The 15,245-nt window shown below is 38.9% G+C and overlaps 1 protein-coding gene across 1 annotated transcript in view; it reads left to right on the top strand.

Annotated features, from left to right (window-relative positions):
- Nucleotides 1–15,245, top strand: part of AP4S1 (adaptor-related protein complex 4, sigma 1 subunit) — a 31,622-nt gene that overhangs the window by 9,591 nt on the left and 6,786 nt on the right. The window contains exons 2-5 of the mRNA XM_004681958.2: nucleotides 4,841–5,056; nucleotides 7,993–8,079; nucleotides 8,912–8,980; nucleotides 12,947–12,958. Coding sequence (XP_004682015.1) covers nucleotides 4,919–5,056; nucleotides 7,993–8,079; nucleotides 8,912–8,980; nucleotides 12,947–12,958 — 306 coding nt within the window. The 5' untranslated portion in view covers nucleotides 4,841–4,918. The remainder of the gene's footprint in view (nucleotides 1–4,840; nucleotides 5,057–7,992; nucleotides 8,080–8,911; nucleotides 8,981–12,946; nucleotides 12,959–15,245) is intronic.

Below are 15,245 nucleotides of genomic sequence, written 5' to 3'. Positions count from 1 at the left end.
TAATTATTTGTCTATCCATCATGAATGATTTTCTTACTGCATTTTAAAATAAATTATAGTGACATCAGTACACTTCCCCCATATACTTCAACATGTCTATCATTAACTAGAGTATTAGTTTCTTCTTATGTAAAATTTATATATACTAAATACTTGAATCGTTAATGTACATTTGGTCAGTTTTGAAAATCCACATATCAGGGCCTCTCTGGTGGTGTAAGGAGTTAAGTCTCAGTACTTTCAAGTTAGTGCCACCCACTGCAGCACAAGTTTGGCCCCCAGCCAGGGAGCTGACCCACGTGGTGCAGCAGACCTCTCAGTTTTTTCCGCTTCTCCCCTCAGCAGTGTGTTTCAGTTAATCTGCCCACTCTGTTTCTAACCCTCCCCACTCCTAACCTATACCCCATCTCGTGTATGCATAAATAAAATTAGTCTTAAAAAAAAGGAAAATCCACACATCTCCATCCCCTGGTTCCAACATAATTTTTTTTTTTTAAAGATTTATTTATTCGTGCATACAGAACTGGGGTACAGACCAGAGGCTCAGGGGCGGTGAGAGGCTTCACCAGAGACAGAGTGGGGAACAGAACAGGCAGATCGAGGAAGCACACTGCTGAGGGGAGCAGTGGGCGGGTCAGGAGAGGTCTGCCGAGCCATGTGGTCACCTCCGGGGCAGGTGGGGATCGAACTCATGCGGAAGCGGCTTTAGATTCTCAGTGCTGTGCTTTAACCCACTGCGCCACCAGGGAGGGCCCAAGTTCCAACATAATTTTACAAAATTAAGTGTCACTGTAATACACATAGTACAAGTAAGTATTGTTTTCTGAACTCGTGTTTCAAATATGTATGTACTTATGTACTGGATCACCATGTAAAACTAGTGTCACATTAAAGAGTGAAAATGACCGGCCTGGTAGGGGACCTGAGCATATAGTGAAATAATGATTATCTGGGGTGACAGATTTTGTAAGAAAGAGTGATAGATTCGAAGAAAGGATAACCAGCTGTTTTTGATTAGAAAGAGGGTGCTGGGAAAGGCTTTATTTAGAAAAGGCAGTACATTGTCATAATTACATTCATTGGCCAACCTTGCACAGCCATCACTGTATGCCAGCTGCCAGCGCTGTGTAAGACTTCCATCGGCTATTTCCTCCAACGCTGACACTTCCGAAATAAGTGCTGATGTTCCCATTGTACCTTAGACTAATACAAAACAATTAAGTGACTTTCCCAGGATTAAAAAAAAAAAAGTAAATAATTTTAAATACTGTTAAATATTAAATAAATAGTATGTAGATAAATGATAATTCAAAAAGCTCCAGGTCTTGCTCTTGACCATTATACTGCCAGTGTATTATTATATATTTTCTTGGCGGAGTTGTCTTTTACCTTTAGGGAATTCTATGTCAGTCATTTCTACAGGTCAAAAAATATCTGTGTCTGATACTATTTTTGGGGTGTTTGTGTGTGTTACAGTTCTGGGCTTCATAGAAGTATATAGAAATAGAAAGTGGTATTTTATGAACATGGTATTTATTGCTAAGAACTTCATACTCTACTATTTTCATGTGGTGAATTGTTTGGTATTTACCAAACTAATTGTGCAGTGGCACTGAAAAAGAAAATACTTACTTAATATTCCTAAAGCTACCTGAAATTGATGGTTATTAATCTTCAATGGACATTTAATAACACTGAGTGAGGCAAGGACAGCATTATGAGTCATGAGTCCAGTATGCAGGACTGAATGCTACATCTCAGATTATTAGTTTTCCTGTCTGCAAAGGGAGTGCACGTCGGGGATGACATATATAAGATGAATGTTACCACACCCTGTTGCCTAACCCACGTTGACATCACAAATCATTCAGGGCATCCTTTTGTTCATAATCTGAGAACATCTCCAGAAACCTTCCCATTATACTGCTCTCAACACAGCTAATCACTACTGGTATCCAAGTTGAAATCTACAATGTCATCTTTGGAAATTACAACCTGTAAAGACTTTTCCAATTCTAAATCCTAGAAATATACTATCAAAAATACAAAAACTGGGCCTCCTTGCTGGTGCAAGGGTTAATTTAAGTCTCAGTGCTACCAAGCTAGCCCCACCCATTGTGGCATGAATTCCACCCCCAGGCCAGGGAGCTAGCTGACCTCCACTCTCTTGCCCACTGCTCCCCTCAGCAGTGTATTTCAGTCAGCCCTCCTGTCTGCTCCTCATTTTGTTCTCCAGTGAATCCTCTTACCCTCTTGCCCTGTACCTCTGACCTACACCCCGGTTCTTGTATGCATTAATAAATAAAAATAAATCTTAAAAAACCCAAAAACTGTGTCCAATTCAATATGTACTTACATCTTTCCAGTCATTTTTCTGTGAGCATTAAACTTAAGCAAACCTACTAGTCCCCCTTGCCTTGGGTTTCAGGTATCCTCACACTCTTTTGCGCAGTGCTTTCTACCCCACTTTGTGCAATGAAGTTTCCTTGATATTTCATTCATATTCACACAGCTCTTAGGTGTGGAGTCTCCTAATTTCTTGATCATCGAAACACCTTCTCCAGTCTTATTTGCTACCAAATGCTAGGAATTTATCAACAGAAGTTCATACCTGCTCCCTGACCACTCCCAGGACTTGTCTAAACATGTTCCTTCTTTCTGCTTACTTCAGTTTCATAGCTATTTCATCTGCTTCCTCCCTGATGTTGGCAATTGGGGTGGGGTATTTAAAGCATTTATCTTCAGTTGTCAAATGTATACTAGTTTCTGAGTCTTCACATTGTCTACTTTGGCTTTGTTTATTTTATAAAAGTGCTTTACAGTTCTGTTTGTACATTTTATTACCATTATGTAACCCTACAGCTATAAATTGTGTAACTATTTTTGAGTATCAAAAAAAGAGGGGTGTATTCAAGTTTTTAGATGCCTTCAGCTACCATTTTCAAGTTCTGCATCCTAATTATTATCAATTCGACATGTCCTTATCTGTCATCCTTGCTCTTGAAGTTGGGGGGAGGGATGCTGGGTTTGTAAGGTGGAAACCAATTTGATCCCTTGGTGTAACATCTCAACGGATCTTTTTACATCTCATTTTACCACTTCATGCAGCCAGGGCATTTAAAGGTGAAAGTTTGTCCATGAAAACCTTCAAGGCAACATTTTTTTATTTTATCTGGTATTTGGAATCCAGGCTGTGGGGTCTTACTCTCTAATTTCATAAAGATAGTCTTAAATAATTTGGTGGCGTTCTTAATTTACTCGTCACCTGGTGTGATATACTGGCAATAATGTGTAAGAATAACAGCAGCACTTTATACCAAATGATTGAACCAACACAGACTATGTTGCAACCCCACCTACAGTACTGACTTTGTCTTCCTGGAAAAGGGAGTGAATGACCGCAGGCCTCCCCCATGGCACAGCTGTCATATCCCCAGCTGAACTCATCTAGATAACATCCTGTTCTGCACACTGAATGAAGGCAGCAGCCCTAGGGCTGCCAGACGGGCCTGCCTCTTTCTAGCTGTTTAGTTTTTTGTAACTGTGTGAGATCACCACCTGTCTGACAAGGTTGAGGAAATCAGAGATGAGTTGGGAGGCAAACATAGAATATCAAACTTAGTCCTAATATTATCTGATAATCTGTTGCAACTTTTCTGTAAAATTATTCCAATTCAAAAGTTCATTTAAGAACTATTGTTAATCTTGGTCCTTTACACTAGTTCTTACATATGTTACAACATGTGAATATATTGTCACCTGAGCCAGTTATAGCTCTGATTCTCATATGAAAGGAACAGCCACTGGTCAAAAATTGTACTCTTTTGCACTGATTATTTAAAAATCAATATTAATTGTAAGTGGAACAATCAAGAAATCCAGTACAGCTGAATGATTATAAAATCAGAAGGATGGACCCTTGAATGATGAAGAAAAGTGATGGGGTATCATGGATCAGTGCATGTGCCGGTCCTCTGAGTTGCATCTCACCCTCACACAAAGTGATCCAAGGACTTTGAGTGTCTTTACTTCCCTAAATTTCAATTTGCTTCTATTGAAATGTGGATAATAGAAGTGCCCGCACCAAAGAAGTGTGAAAATTAAATTTATATATGTGTATGTATGAATGTATTTCTAGCATAAGATCTTACAGCCTTTGTTAGAGGGCCTTACTAGAGAACTTTGGCAAATACTTGATATTGTTACTGCTGCTTCCAACAGAAAGAAAACTTTATGTAGATCTTATTTCCATTGCTCATAAAATGAAGTTCATATTCCTTAGCATGCCATCTAAAGCTAATTTCGTCTTCATTGAGTTGTTCTAGGCCCTCACACCAATCTTCCTAACCCTACAATTGAACATGACAGTTATTTCCGAGAGCTTTCATATTCCTGCTTTCTTGGCCAAGGTTTCTTCTTTAGATTATTCTCCAAGATGTTGGTTAAATGCACCTCCTCAGGGCAGCCATTACCATTGTCTATTCTTTCTGTGCACCCAGACGCATATACCTGTTCCAGTTATAATTTGAGTGTTTTTTACCTGTCTAGCACATGAGTAAGAGCAGAAGTCATTATTTCTTCATCTACATATTCCCCTTTTGGTACCTATAAAGATTGATGAATCAGTTGAACAAATATGAGTGGAAGTACTGTAGAACTCAAAAAATATTTGAAAGAAAACAAATGAAAATTTATGTTTAGATGTTAAAATCCTATTTAGTTCATAAGACGGGTGGTCTATATTAACTGAAGAGTTTGTTTCTGGTACATCTCTAGAATATATTTAGCATGAACCTTTGAAAAATTTAATCTTGCCCTTTTTTGTTCTTTTATCCTTCAGATTCGAGTTACAACCACCCCTTCTCCCCCCTTGCTATAGCTTTTCGACTGCATTGGGAAAATACTGGTCAGGAAAAAAATGATAAAATTTTTCCTCATGGTGAATAAACAAGGGCAGACCCGACTGTCTAAATACTATGAACATGTGGAGATTAATAAGCGAACACTTCTGGAAACTGAAGTCATAAAGAGCTGTCTTTCTCGATCCAATGAACAAGTGAGTTGTGATTCTTTTATTTCTGTAGTCACTCAGTAGCGGCAAATCTGTTATTACTAAGTCTCAAAGAGCATTGTTTTCTTTGAACTACATTCTCTCAACTGCAATTTGAGAAAGTAACAAGTAAAAAGAAGACTGAAGCATAGCTCTCCCTACCTTTCTATGAGGAAAACATAAACAAGAAAAACCTGGAAAGGTCTTGGTTTCTTCTTTAGATCAGCAACACTGTATCAGTACACTGTGAAAATGGTTGCTCACATTTATTCCAGCTGATTTTCTTTTTCTGTCCTTATTAATTTAATCCTTGGAGCTTTTATATATATATATATATATATATATATGCATACAAGAGCTGGGGTGTAGCTCAGAGATGTGGAGAGGTGCGAGTATTTACCAGAGTCAGAGTGGGGAGCAGAACAGGTGGAGCTATTGAAATACACTGCTGGAGGGAGCAGGGGGTGAGACTGGCAAGACATGCTGGCTGTGTCATGTGGGTCACCTCCCTGGCTGAGGACCAAATTCATGCCACAATGGCTGTGGCTAGCTTTTTAGTACTTAGACTCAACCCCTTGTGACACGAGGGAGGCCCAGTCCTTGGAACTTTTTAATGTGTGTCCATTAGCAGGTAGCTTTCTTTAAGGCAAAAGATGAAGGCCAGGCCACTGGGATAAAGGTAGATGCAAAAGAACCAGTCTGTGCCACAGCATAATAATAGGATTCTGGCATGAAGCATAGTATTTGCTCCTTATCATTTTTGTAAATTTACCCACCAACACAATACTGGAACTAGGAAATTAAAAACAAAACTAACTAGTCTAGTCTTATTTCATCATGTAGCTAAGAGAAATGGAAGTTAAAAATTCATATGAAACAATGAATCTATCCATTCTGCCAAAACTTGAGGTTAAATAAAATCATTCATAATACACAGGAATTTTTAAAACTGAGATTTATTTTACAAAGACTTTTCATCAGAGAATAACTTAATCCAACTCATAAAGCTCAAATCATTTAGAAATGATTGAACAAACTGAGGCAGAATCAGAAAACATGTTTGGATCACTTAATTTTGCCAATTTCCATTCCACTGCTTATGTAGGAAAGACTCTGGGAACCGCTGCTAAATCATAAAATATAAAGCTACATCAGTGCTCAGAAGTTATGTGTTGGAACTGTTTCTTTTGGCTTCCAACTTGATTTTCCAGTTGGAACCTCTCAAGAGTCATCTTTGAATCACTATTTTGGCCTGCCATGGCACATACTGCTTCATGCAGTTGTCAAAAGGAAATAGAAATTATTAAAGGTCTTGTTAATAGCCATGTACTTTAAGTCATGATAAACACACTCCAAAAGCATTTCTATTTGAGTCTCTTGGCAGAATGCAGACACTCCACAATTTCAAACACCATGTTCACTAAGAAGTTAACACTTTGAAATGTTTTTCTTTTTTAAAGATTTATTTATTTATTCGTACAGAAGTGGGGTACAGGCCAGAGATGTGGAGGGTGAGAGGACAGAGACAGAGTGGGGAGCAGAACAGGCAGATCGACGAAGTACACTTTTGAGGGGAGCAGCGGGCGGGTCAGGAGAGGTCTGCCGTGCCATGTGGTCACCTCTGGGGCAGGCAGGGATCGAACTCATGCGAAAGTGGCTTAAGCTTCTTAGTGCAGTGCTTTAACCCGCTGCACCACCGGGGAGGGCCCAAAATATGTTTTTTAATGAATAAACTGAACAATATTTTAAAGCTTTCTAAATTACTGTAGATTTTCAAAGGAATCCATCAGGTTTTGGCATAATCAGGCACCAAAGTAACACAGTCTCACCTGCGCTTTTATTTTATCCACAAAGATACTTTGAAAATTTTTTTTTATGTCAGAAGCTCCTGAGAGGCTTTGAAAAATGTTCCTCAGTTCTTTCAAATAGGTAGCCTTTCCTTGAAAGATCTAACAGAATAGAAATCACAGTGGCTCTGCAGTTAGCCAAAAGCTACAGAATGGTCCTTTACTTGTTATCTTTATCCTAATTTAAAATAAGACTCTCAAATTCCTGTATCTTTTATATTGTCATGAGACTTTCCCATGGAAGAATTTGCATAATCAAAACTTGAGATTCATCCCTAGTACATCCAGGTACCTGAGATTAACATAGCCCCGCACAAAATGCCATGAAGCTCATGCTCACTCACATTTTGTCAGTCACACTGAAAAGTCCAAAAGAAGGAACAGCACTGCCTTCAGCCTACTGTCCAACTCCTGGTCTTCATACCTTTTTATGTCCATCTGTAGGATGGCTTTTGGAGACAGTTGAGTGGGAAGGGAGTTGCTTTAACCACAAGTCAGTGATGGTAAACTAGTTGTTAATTTATATTAAGCACTGTTTACAGTAGGAGATTTTTTTCTATTACCTGCCTCACAAAAGTCATCTTTAAATAATTTACATGATGAATGGTCTACAAATTCTTTTCAAGGGCCTAAGACAAAAATTAAAATCTTAACTTTTTGCATATATATACAATATATGACTCTTCAGCAACTGTTAGACAGTACAGAACTTACTCTAATTGCTTCCAAGAACCTAGAAGAGGTGATAAAAAGAAAACCTTTATCCTATTTGCTTATTTCCATGTTAAAGGCAATATAAAATGCTTTATCCAGGAGCGCTGCCTGCTGATTCAATTTAGATTGAGGACTAGAAGTGAAACCCATGTGAACACTCAGACTTCCCCCCAGAATGCTTCTCCACCTCCCACTAGAGAGGCCTCCAAATTGTCCCTTGAGTCTTTTAAGGACAGGCCAATAAATACTGTGTGACATTTTTATGTATATTTCAAGGAATGTGTTAACAGATTGTCAACTCAGAATCCAGCAGCGATGCATTCTATTTTGAAAAAATTTCCATCAGCCATAGGAATTAATGTCTAATTGTGTTTTGTTTAGTGCTCTTTCATAGAATATAAGGATTTTAAGCTGATTTACCGACAGTATGCAGCTCTCTTCATTGTGGTTGGTGTTAATGACTCTGAGGTAAGATAATAAATGACTAGAAAATTAGGAATTATCTGAATTTTATTTCTCCTTAATTTGCCATTTTCTTCCTGTTTGCCTCCCTAAGAATTATGTTGAAATTTTTGAAGAATATTGATTTCTGACATAATTGGGGAAAGCTGTGTAGAAGAGAAATTGCTAGGAAGTTTCTTGGATTGGATGAGTAATTTGTGGAGAAACACAAACCACAAGTTGCCTTTTTGGCCATAAGCAATGCCAGGGTCCTGTCTTTGTTCTGTGGCACAGTGGAGCAGTTTGGAGAAGCGTAGGGGCCAAGCAGCTGTGCCATTAAACATAGGCTGCCACAACATGATTGTGTTGTGATCACATCTCTTCAGAAATGTCAGTCTCAGATCAACAGGACTTACTATCATGGAATCCCTAAAAGGGTGTTTAAGTTTGAAAATAACTTTGAAATCTCAACTGATTGTGTTTTTTTCCAGGAACCAAACTTTAAAGTGGTTTTTCTGTCTTCACAAACAGAAAAGTGATGATGTGAAGGACTTAAGAAATTGTTTTAGCCAATTGATAATAAAGTTAGGGAGTAGGGTACAGACTCAATCTAATTTCATCTAGCTATTTCATCATGGACTTTCTAAAAATCTTAGAAGTTATGTTTTCTTACATTTCCCCTACTGATAAGCTTCGTTTAAATAACGGAGAATACAATTATTGTATTTGTCAGTAGGAAGCTGCTTTGCTCATTTTATCTGTTCAGTAACAGATAACACCTATTTCCTGACTGGGCAGCTCTGATTTATATTTACATAAAGCATATTAAAACAAATTACACCCTTCTTTTTAATTTCAGAATGAGATGGCAGTTTATGAATTCATCCATAATTTTGTAGAAGTTTTAGATGACTACTTCAGTCGAGTGGTAAGTCTAATGACTAAAAAATATGTTTTTGTCTATAACCCAGTTTCCCAGATATGGGTTTTTATCAAGAACATCACTTCCGGGGCCTCCCTGGTGGTACAAGGGGCTCAACTGCAGTACAATGAAGCTATCTGCAGCCACTGCAGCATAAGTTCAATCCCCAGCCAGAGAGATGAACAACATGGCACAGCAAACCTTTCCTGCCTCGCTCGCTGCTGCCCTCAGTTTATATTCAGTCAGTCTGCCTGTCTATTTTCCACTCTGTCTCTGGTAAATCCGCTCATCCCCCACACTTCTGTCCTTTACCCCAGCTCTTATATGCATAAAAAAATAAATCTTTTTAAAAAAATTATAACTTATGCCTAACTCTTGCTGGAAATGAAGTTTGGCAAACTCCTTCATGGAACACTCAGCTAGCCTGCAGTAGTGCAGTAGTCTTCAGAGTCTAATTTCTAGACGGACAGCGTAAGCATCACCTGGAGACTTGTTTAAAATACAAATTCTGGGCCAATTTAGACTACTGAATCAAACTCTGGATTGAGGAAGATTTTAAACCTTCCAGGTGATTCTCATGTATACTTAACATTAGAGCCATTGTCTTAATGTATGAGACTTGTCAGCCTTTCCCAATTTGGAACCGGGAAACTGTCAAGTGATCTGCAAATGGCAGGGCATCCAACTGGACAAAACTGGTGTCCTCCAAAGCTGAATGAAGGCAAGAGAGAAGGTAATTCTAGAGACAGGCATTGAGGAGACAGAGGAAAGTAAGGCTGGCTTTAAAATCCATCTTGTGTTGATTGCTTGGAGAGAGCACCAGAGCCCAGGGCTGTACAGTAGAACTTTGTACAGTAATAGAAATGTTCTGTGGGCCCTCCCTGCTGGTGCAGCAGGTTAAGGGGCAGCACTGCAAGCTAGCAGCAGCCGCTTCAGTGTGAGTTCAATCCCCGGCCCCGGAGGTGACCCACATGGTGCAGGAGACCTCTCCTGTCCTGTTCTACTCCCCGCTGTCTCTGGTGAAGCCTCTCACCACCACCCCTGAACCTCTGGCCTATACCCCCATTCAGAGTGGTAAGCACTATCCACACTATCCATGGCTCTTGAACACTGGAAATCTGATATGTGTAGTTGAGGAAGTTTTAATCTTACTTAATTTAAATTTAACTACATGAAGCTGGTGTTATATTGGAAAACATAGTTCTGGTACTCTTAAAGTGAACTGGTTGCAATAGGTGATTCAGACCTGGTCCTGATTAGCCATTTTAAGTCAACACCTTAAAGAAGAATTTCCGGCCCTCCCTGGTGGCGCAGCAGGTTAAAGCACAGCACTGAGAATCTAAAGCCGCTTCTTTATGGGTTCGATGCCCGCCTGCCCCGGAGGTGACCACATGGTGTGGCAGACCTCTCCTGACCTGCCCGCTGCTCCCCTCAGCAATGTACTTCGTAAATCTGCCTGTTCTGTTTCCCACTCTGTTTGTGGTGAAGCCTCTCTGAGCCTCTGGCCTGTACCCCAGTTCTGTATGCACAAATAAATAAATCTTAAAAAAAAAGAAGAATTTCCCCAAATAGTAGTGTTTTAAATCTGGGAGAATAAAAAGTCAGTATAAGCACTATCTTTGTCAAGGTTTTTTTTTAAATTATTATTATTACAGTTGGTAACTGAGAATAAATAGCAGGTTGCAAAATTCTAGCTATAATTCTAGGGGGAGAGTCAGTGACCACACAAACCACAAAAGTAAAGATTAGAATTTAATTTAAGCCAGGTGATTATACAGGACTCGGACAACACGAAAGAATCACTGGGTTTGGGATGACAATAGGAAAAAAAGAGTACTATGGGAAAGAAAATAGATGTCCCCCTCATGGAGAATGCCTTGTCATTTAGGATTTATTTTTAGGTTTGTGAGTTTGAAACATTCTTTCTGAAGCTATTTTTAATCACAGAATTTTCAAATCTTAAATTTGGAGATGAGCTTCACGCTGTTTAGGCTGAAAGAAGCATCTTACCATCACATTTCAAAATAAGTCTACCTTCAAAGGGGGCAGTTTTGCAAGAATGACAGCTGTTGTTGTTGAGGAAGGGGAATCCAGGTGTTTTTTTTTCTTTTAAAGATTTATTTATTTATGCATACAGGGCTGGGGTACAGGCCAGAGGTTCAGGAGTGGCAAAGTATTCATCAGAGACAGAATGGGGAGCTGAACAGGCAGATCAAAAGGTACATTGCTAAGGGGAGAGGCAGGTGAGACAGGAGAGGTCTGCTGTGCCATGTGGATCACTTCTGGGGCCAGGAATTGAATTTGCATTGAAGCAGCTGCAGAGAGCTGCAGTGTTGTGTCCTAACCCTAACCCACTGTGCCACCAGGGAGGGCCCAGGCTTTCAGTGCTGTGTCTAATAGACCTTAAGTCCTTTCCAGTGTGGATTTAATTAATTTTGTTTACTATTTTGTCCCATTATGACTTTTTCATGACACAACTATCTATGTTTATTGGGAAAAATTAAAATTTTTATGAGCAAAAAACAAATTGGTAGAAGACCGCTAAGATCACTAAGCCCATAATTTATTGATATACAGTGTTAGTTACATTTCCTTTTAGACCTTTATGTTCTTACCTAATTTACTCTCTCTATATATATATAAATGTATGTATATTTTCCATAGATATGGAATAATACTGTATATGCCATTTTATGACTTGCTTTTATATTTAAGAATATGTTGGTAATTATGTGTATTTACATGATTATTGTGGATATACCGTAATTATTTAACTCACCCCTCCCTGAGAGACTTATATATAATTACATATCACTGTGTCTATTGTGTATTTCTTTAGGACACACTTCTAAAAATAATTGGACGCAAAGTATGCACTTTATTAAGGTTTTTAGTACACATATCAAATTGCCCATTTGTGAAGGTTTATTTTTTTTTTTTTTAAGGATTTATTTATTCATACAAAACTGGGATACAGGCCAGAGGTGGAGGGGCTGTGAGAGAATTCACCAGTCAGAGCAGGGAGCAGAACAGGCAGGTTGACGAAGTACATTGCAAAAGGGAGCAGCAGGCGAGACAGGAGAGGTCTGCTATGCCATGTGGGTCACCTCCAGGGCCATGTGGGTCACCTCCAGGGTGGGGATCAAACTAGCACAGAAGTGGCCTGGCCAGCTTCTCAGTGCTGCACTTTAACCTGTTGTACCACCAGGGAGGGCCTGAGTTAGTTTATTACCTCAGTATCCTTTTCTTAAACTGAGGTACAATTGACATATACTAGTGCTAGTTGTGCAACATAATTATTCGCTATTTGTATATTTTGTGAAATAATTGTCACAATAAGTCTGGTTAACATTCATCACTACATAATTAAAAAATTTTTTCTTGTGATGAGAACTTTAAGATTTATTTATGTATGCATACAAGAACTGGGGTGCAAGCCAGAGTTGAGGGGCGAGTGAGAAGTTTCACCAGAAATAGACTGGGGAGCAGAACAGGCAGACCTACTGAAATGCACTGCTAAGGGGAGCAGGGGACAAGACAGGAGAGATCTGCTGTGCCATGCAGGTTAGCTCCCTGGCTGGCTGGGAGTCGAACTCCTGCTGTAGTGGCAGGCAGTAGCTTGATAGCACTCTTTAAACCCCTGCACCACCAGGGAGGCCCCTGGTGAAAACTTTTAAGGTTTGCTCTTGGCAAATTTCAAATATACAGTGCAGCTTTATTAACTGTAGTGACTACATTACTTCCCCATGAGTTATACTATATTCTAAAGAATTTCTGGTCTGTGAAATTCCTCTAAACTATAGTCCTTTTTTGTTTTGTTATATCACAATTCCCAAAGCAGGTCTCTCCACTCCCGAGGGGGCCCTCTCCCAAGGGCTTCCTAGCCTGCTGCCAGAGCAGATGTACACCCTGCTGGTTGCATTGTGTTCCAGTGTCTCCTTCTCATCCTTCACTCTTTTTTCTCTTTTCCAGAGTGAATTAGATGTATCCTTTTTAAATACTGTGAGCCAAGTTTTCCACAGTACTTGGCAAAGCACAGGCTAGTGGATCAGGTAAGTGTCAATGGGCAAGGAGATGCAGCAGCAAAATTCAGAATGCAAATCATCAACAAGCAGGAGGTTTTTTCAGAACTCCCTCCCCCGTATTCTTTTATAAAGACCACTCTAAGTTTTTTTTTTTTTTCTCATATAGGGACGTAGTTAATGCTAGTATATATTAACTTAATTCCTTTCAAGCATATATACTTTTTTTCAGAATTTAAATAACACAACCAGAAAGTATATGGTCCTCCTAGAAAGGCTAGATTTTCATGTCTCCAGGTATAAAATCTTCAGAAATCTCTCACATGATCAGAATAAGACCTTCAAGGATGATAAAGGAATTTCCTGGATTGTATTCATTCCTTTTTTATAGCAGAGAAAGCTCTCCCTTTCTTTCTTTTCCCTTTTAAATAAAAATACTTAAAGGTCCCAACAAGCGTGATTTGCTTAGAATACTTCAGGCCTGTGGATTTTGGCAGGAGCCCACTGGGCCTTGTATGAGTGCTCTGGAGGCATGTTGACTTTTAAGTTAATGTTTTACTTTAAAAATCTGCTTACCATTTCAAAGCAATAAATAGTCCTTTGAGAACACATCAAGGTTGAATCTAAAATAGTAATGTTGATCATAACAAATATATGTGTGTTTATATAACATATTCGTGTGTGTGTGTCTATATATATATATATGTATATAACGTGTACGTAGTACATATAACTTGTATACACACACACATATAAAAAAGACACCTTGTCCAGAATGGCCATTTACCTTTTACTAGAGAGTAGTCATCCCTGTTGATAAATTTCATTTGCAGGCTGTATTTAGATGCCTCTTTACCTGAAGAAATGTGAGTACCCTCTAGTGATGATGAGTTATCTAAATCTGTGATCCTTTTGATCTAGGCTATATTTGACTAGATCCAAGACTAGAATGAACTCAGCGTGTAACAGTCCATTTTAACCAAGCCCCATAAAGCAATTCAAATAAATCTTTTCTTCTTGTACAGGAGATTAAGAATGGTGCTTTTCATTTAAAAAACCCCTAGGAAGATGGCAAAGCTAATAGACACCTCACTAGAGGACTGAAAGCCAAATTCAGTTTTTGGTCCTGCCACCAACTAGTTATGTGTATTGGGTAGACACACAATACCCTCACTTCAAAATGACAGAATTAGATTAGAAACACTCTGGCACCTTCTCAGTCTTAATATTTGGTGTTGCAGTGACTCTAGGTAACACCCAGAACAGGAGGAATTTACCATTCAGAAAATTAAAGTGAATAAGATATAAGAGGTAGTCTAGTTGGACTAGTCATTTTGATGTGTCTTAACTAGAAGTTTATTAGAAACCAGTTTATTTTTGTTCCTTCTGGTGTGTAGCATAGATTCACGTAATGAATTCCAGCATTTCTGTTTGAATTTAATTTTCATTCCAAGGCACATTACGTGTATCTTTCTCCACCTTTTATCAATACCAGCAGTAAAATTTTTTTGCTTCCCTTCCTCTCTGGCCAAGTTCTGTATTTATTGTCCTCTGGAAATATTTGACTATCCAAAGGACATATCCAAAGATTAGGAATTTTGCATCATTAGAAAAGGGAATTAACTATCTCCAGACTTGGAAATATGTATTTTTGCTTTGGGTATAATTTCATGTGGACTTCCAGTGGAGCAAGTAGCAGACCATGGGGCACCCTCTTTTACTAACATTCTTAAAGAGTTTCTACCCTCAGCCATCTAGGGGAGAATCAAATTTAAAACCGTAACTACTTTGTCTCATACATAGTTCTTTTTAACTTTTCATGTCCAAGATCTCTATTGACTAATTAGATAATAGAAACATGGGGGCCTTTCACAGGTGCAGCCTCAGTTTCCTTTCTCTTAATTACCACTCTGAAAACATGAAACCAGGAACCTGCTAGGCTAGTTAACATTATTCCCGGACTGCTCTGCCACGAAAGCTTCCTTCAGCTTTGAAGTGTTAAGAGGCAGCTGATAGAGAATTACAACCTGGATCTGGTTCTCCAAACACTCAGAACACATCATCACATCATCATCTCTATTTGCTGAGGCTTAGGAAACCTTCCTTGTCAGCCAGCCCTCGAGGAATATGCAACCTAAGGCTCAGTTTGAAGAACTAAGAGAACAGAAGTCAAAATTCCATGGAAGTCACACAAAGAAGCCCTTGCAGTTTTTTTTTTGTTTTTACCCCCCAGAAGCTTTACAATCATA

This window comes from Condylura cristata, unplaced genomic scaffold (assembly GCF_000260355.1).
Source record: "Condylura cristata isolate star-nosed mole 26May11 unplaced genomic scaffold, ConCri1.0 scaffold00013, whole genome shotgun sequence".
NCBI classification, from domain to species: domain Eukaryota; kingdom Metazoa; phylum Chordata; class Mammalia; order Eulipotyphla; family Talpidae; genus Condylura; species Condylura cristata.
The sequence above is the reverse complement of the archived record's forward strand: the minus strand, read 5'-3'. Positions and strand labels throughout refer to the sequence as shown.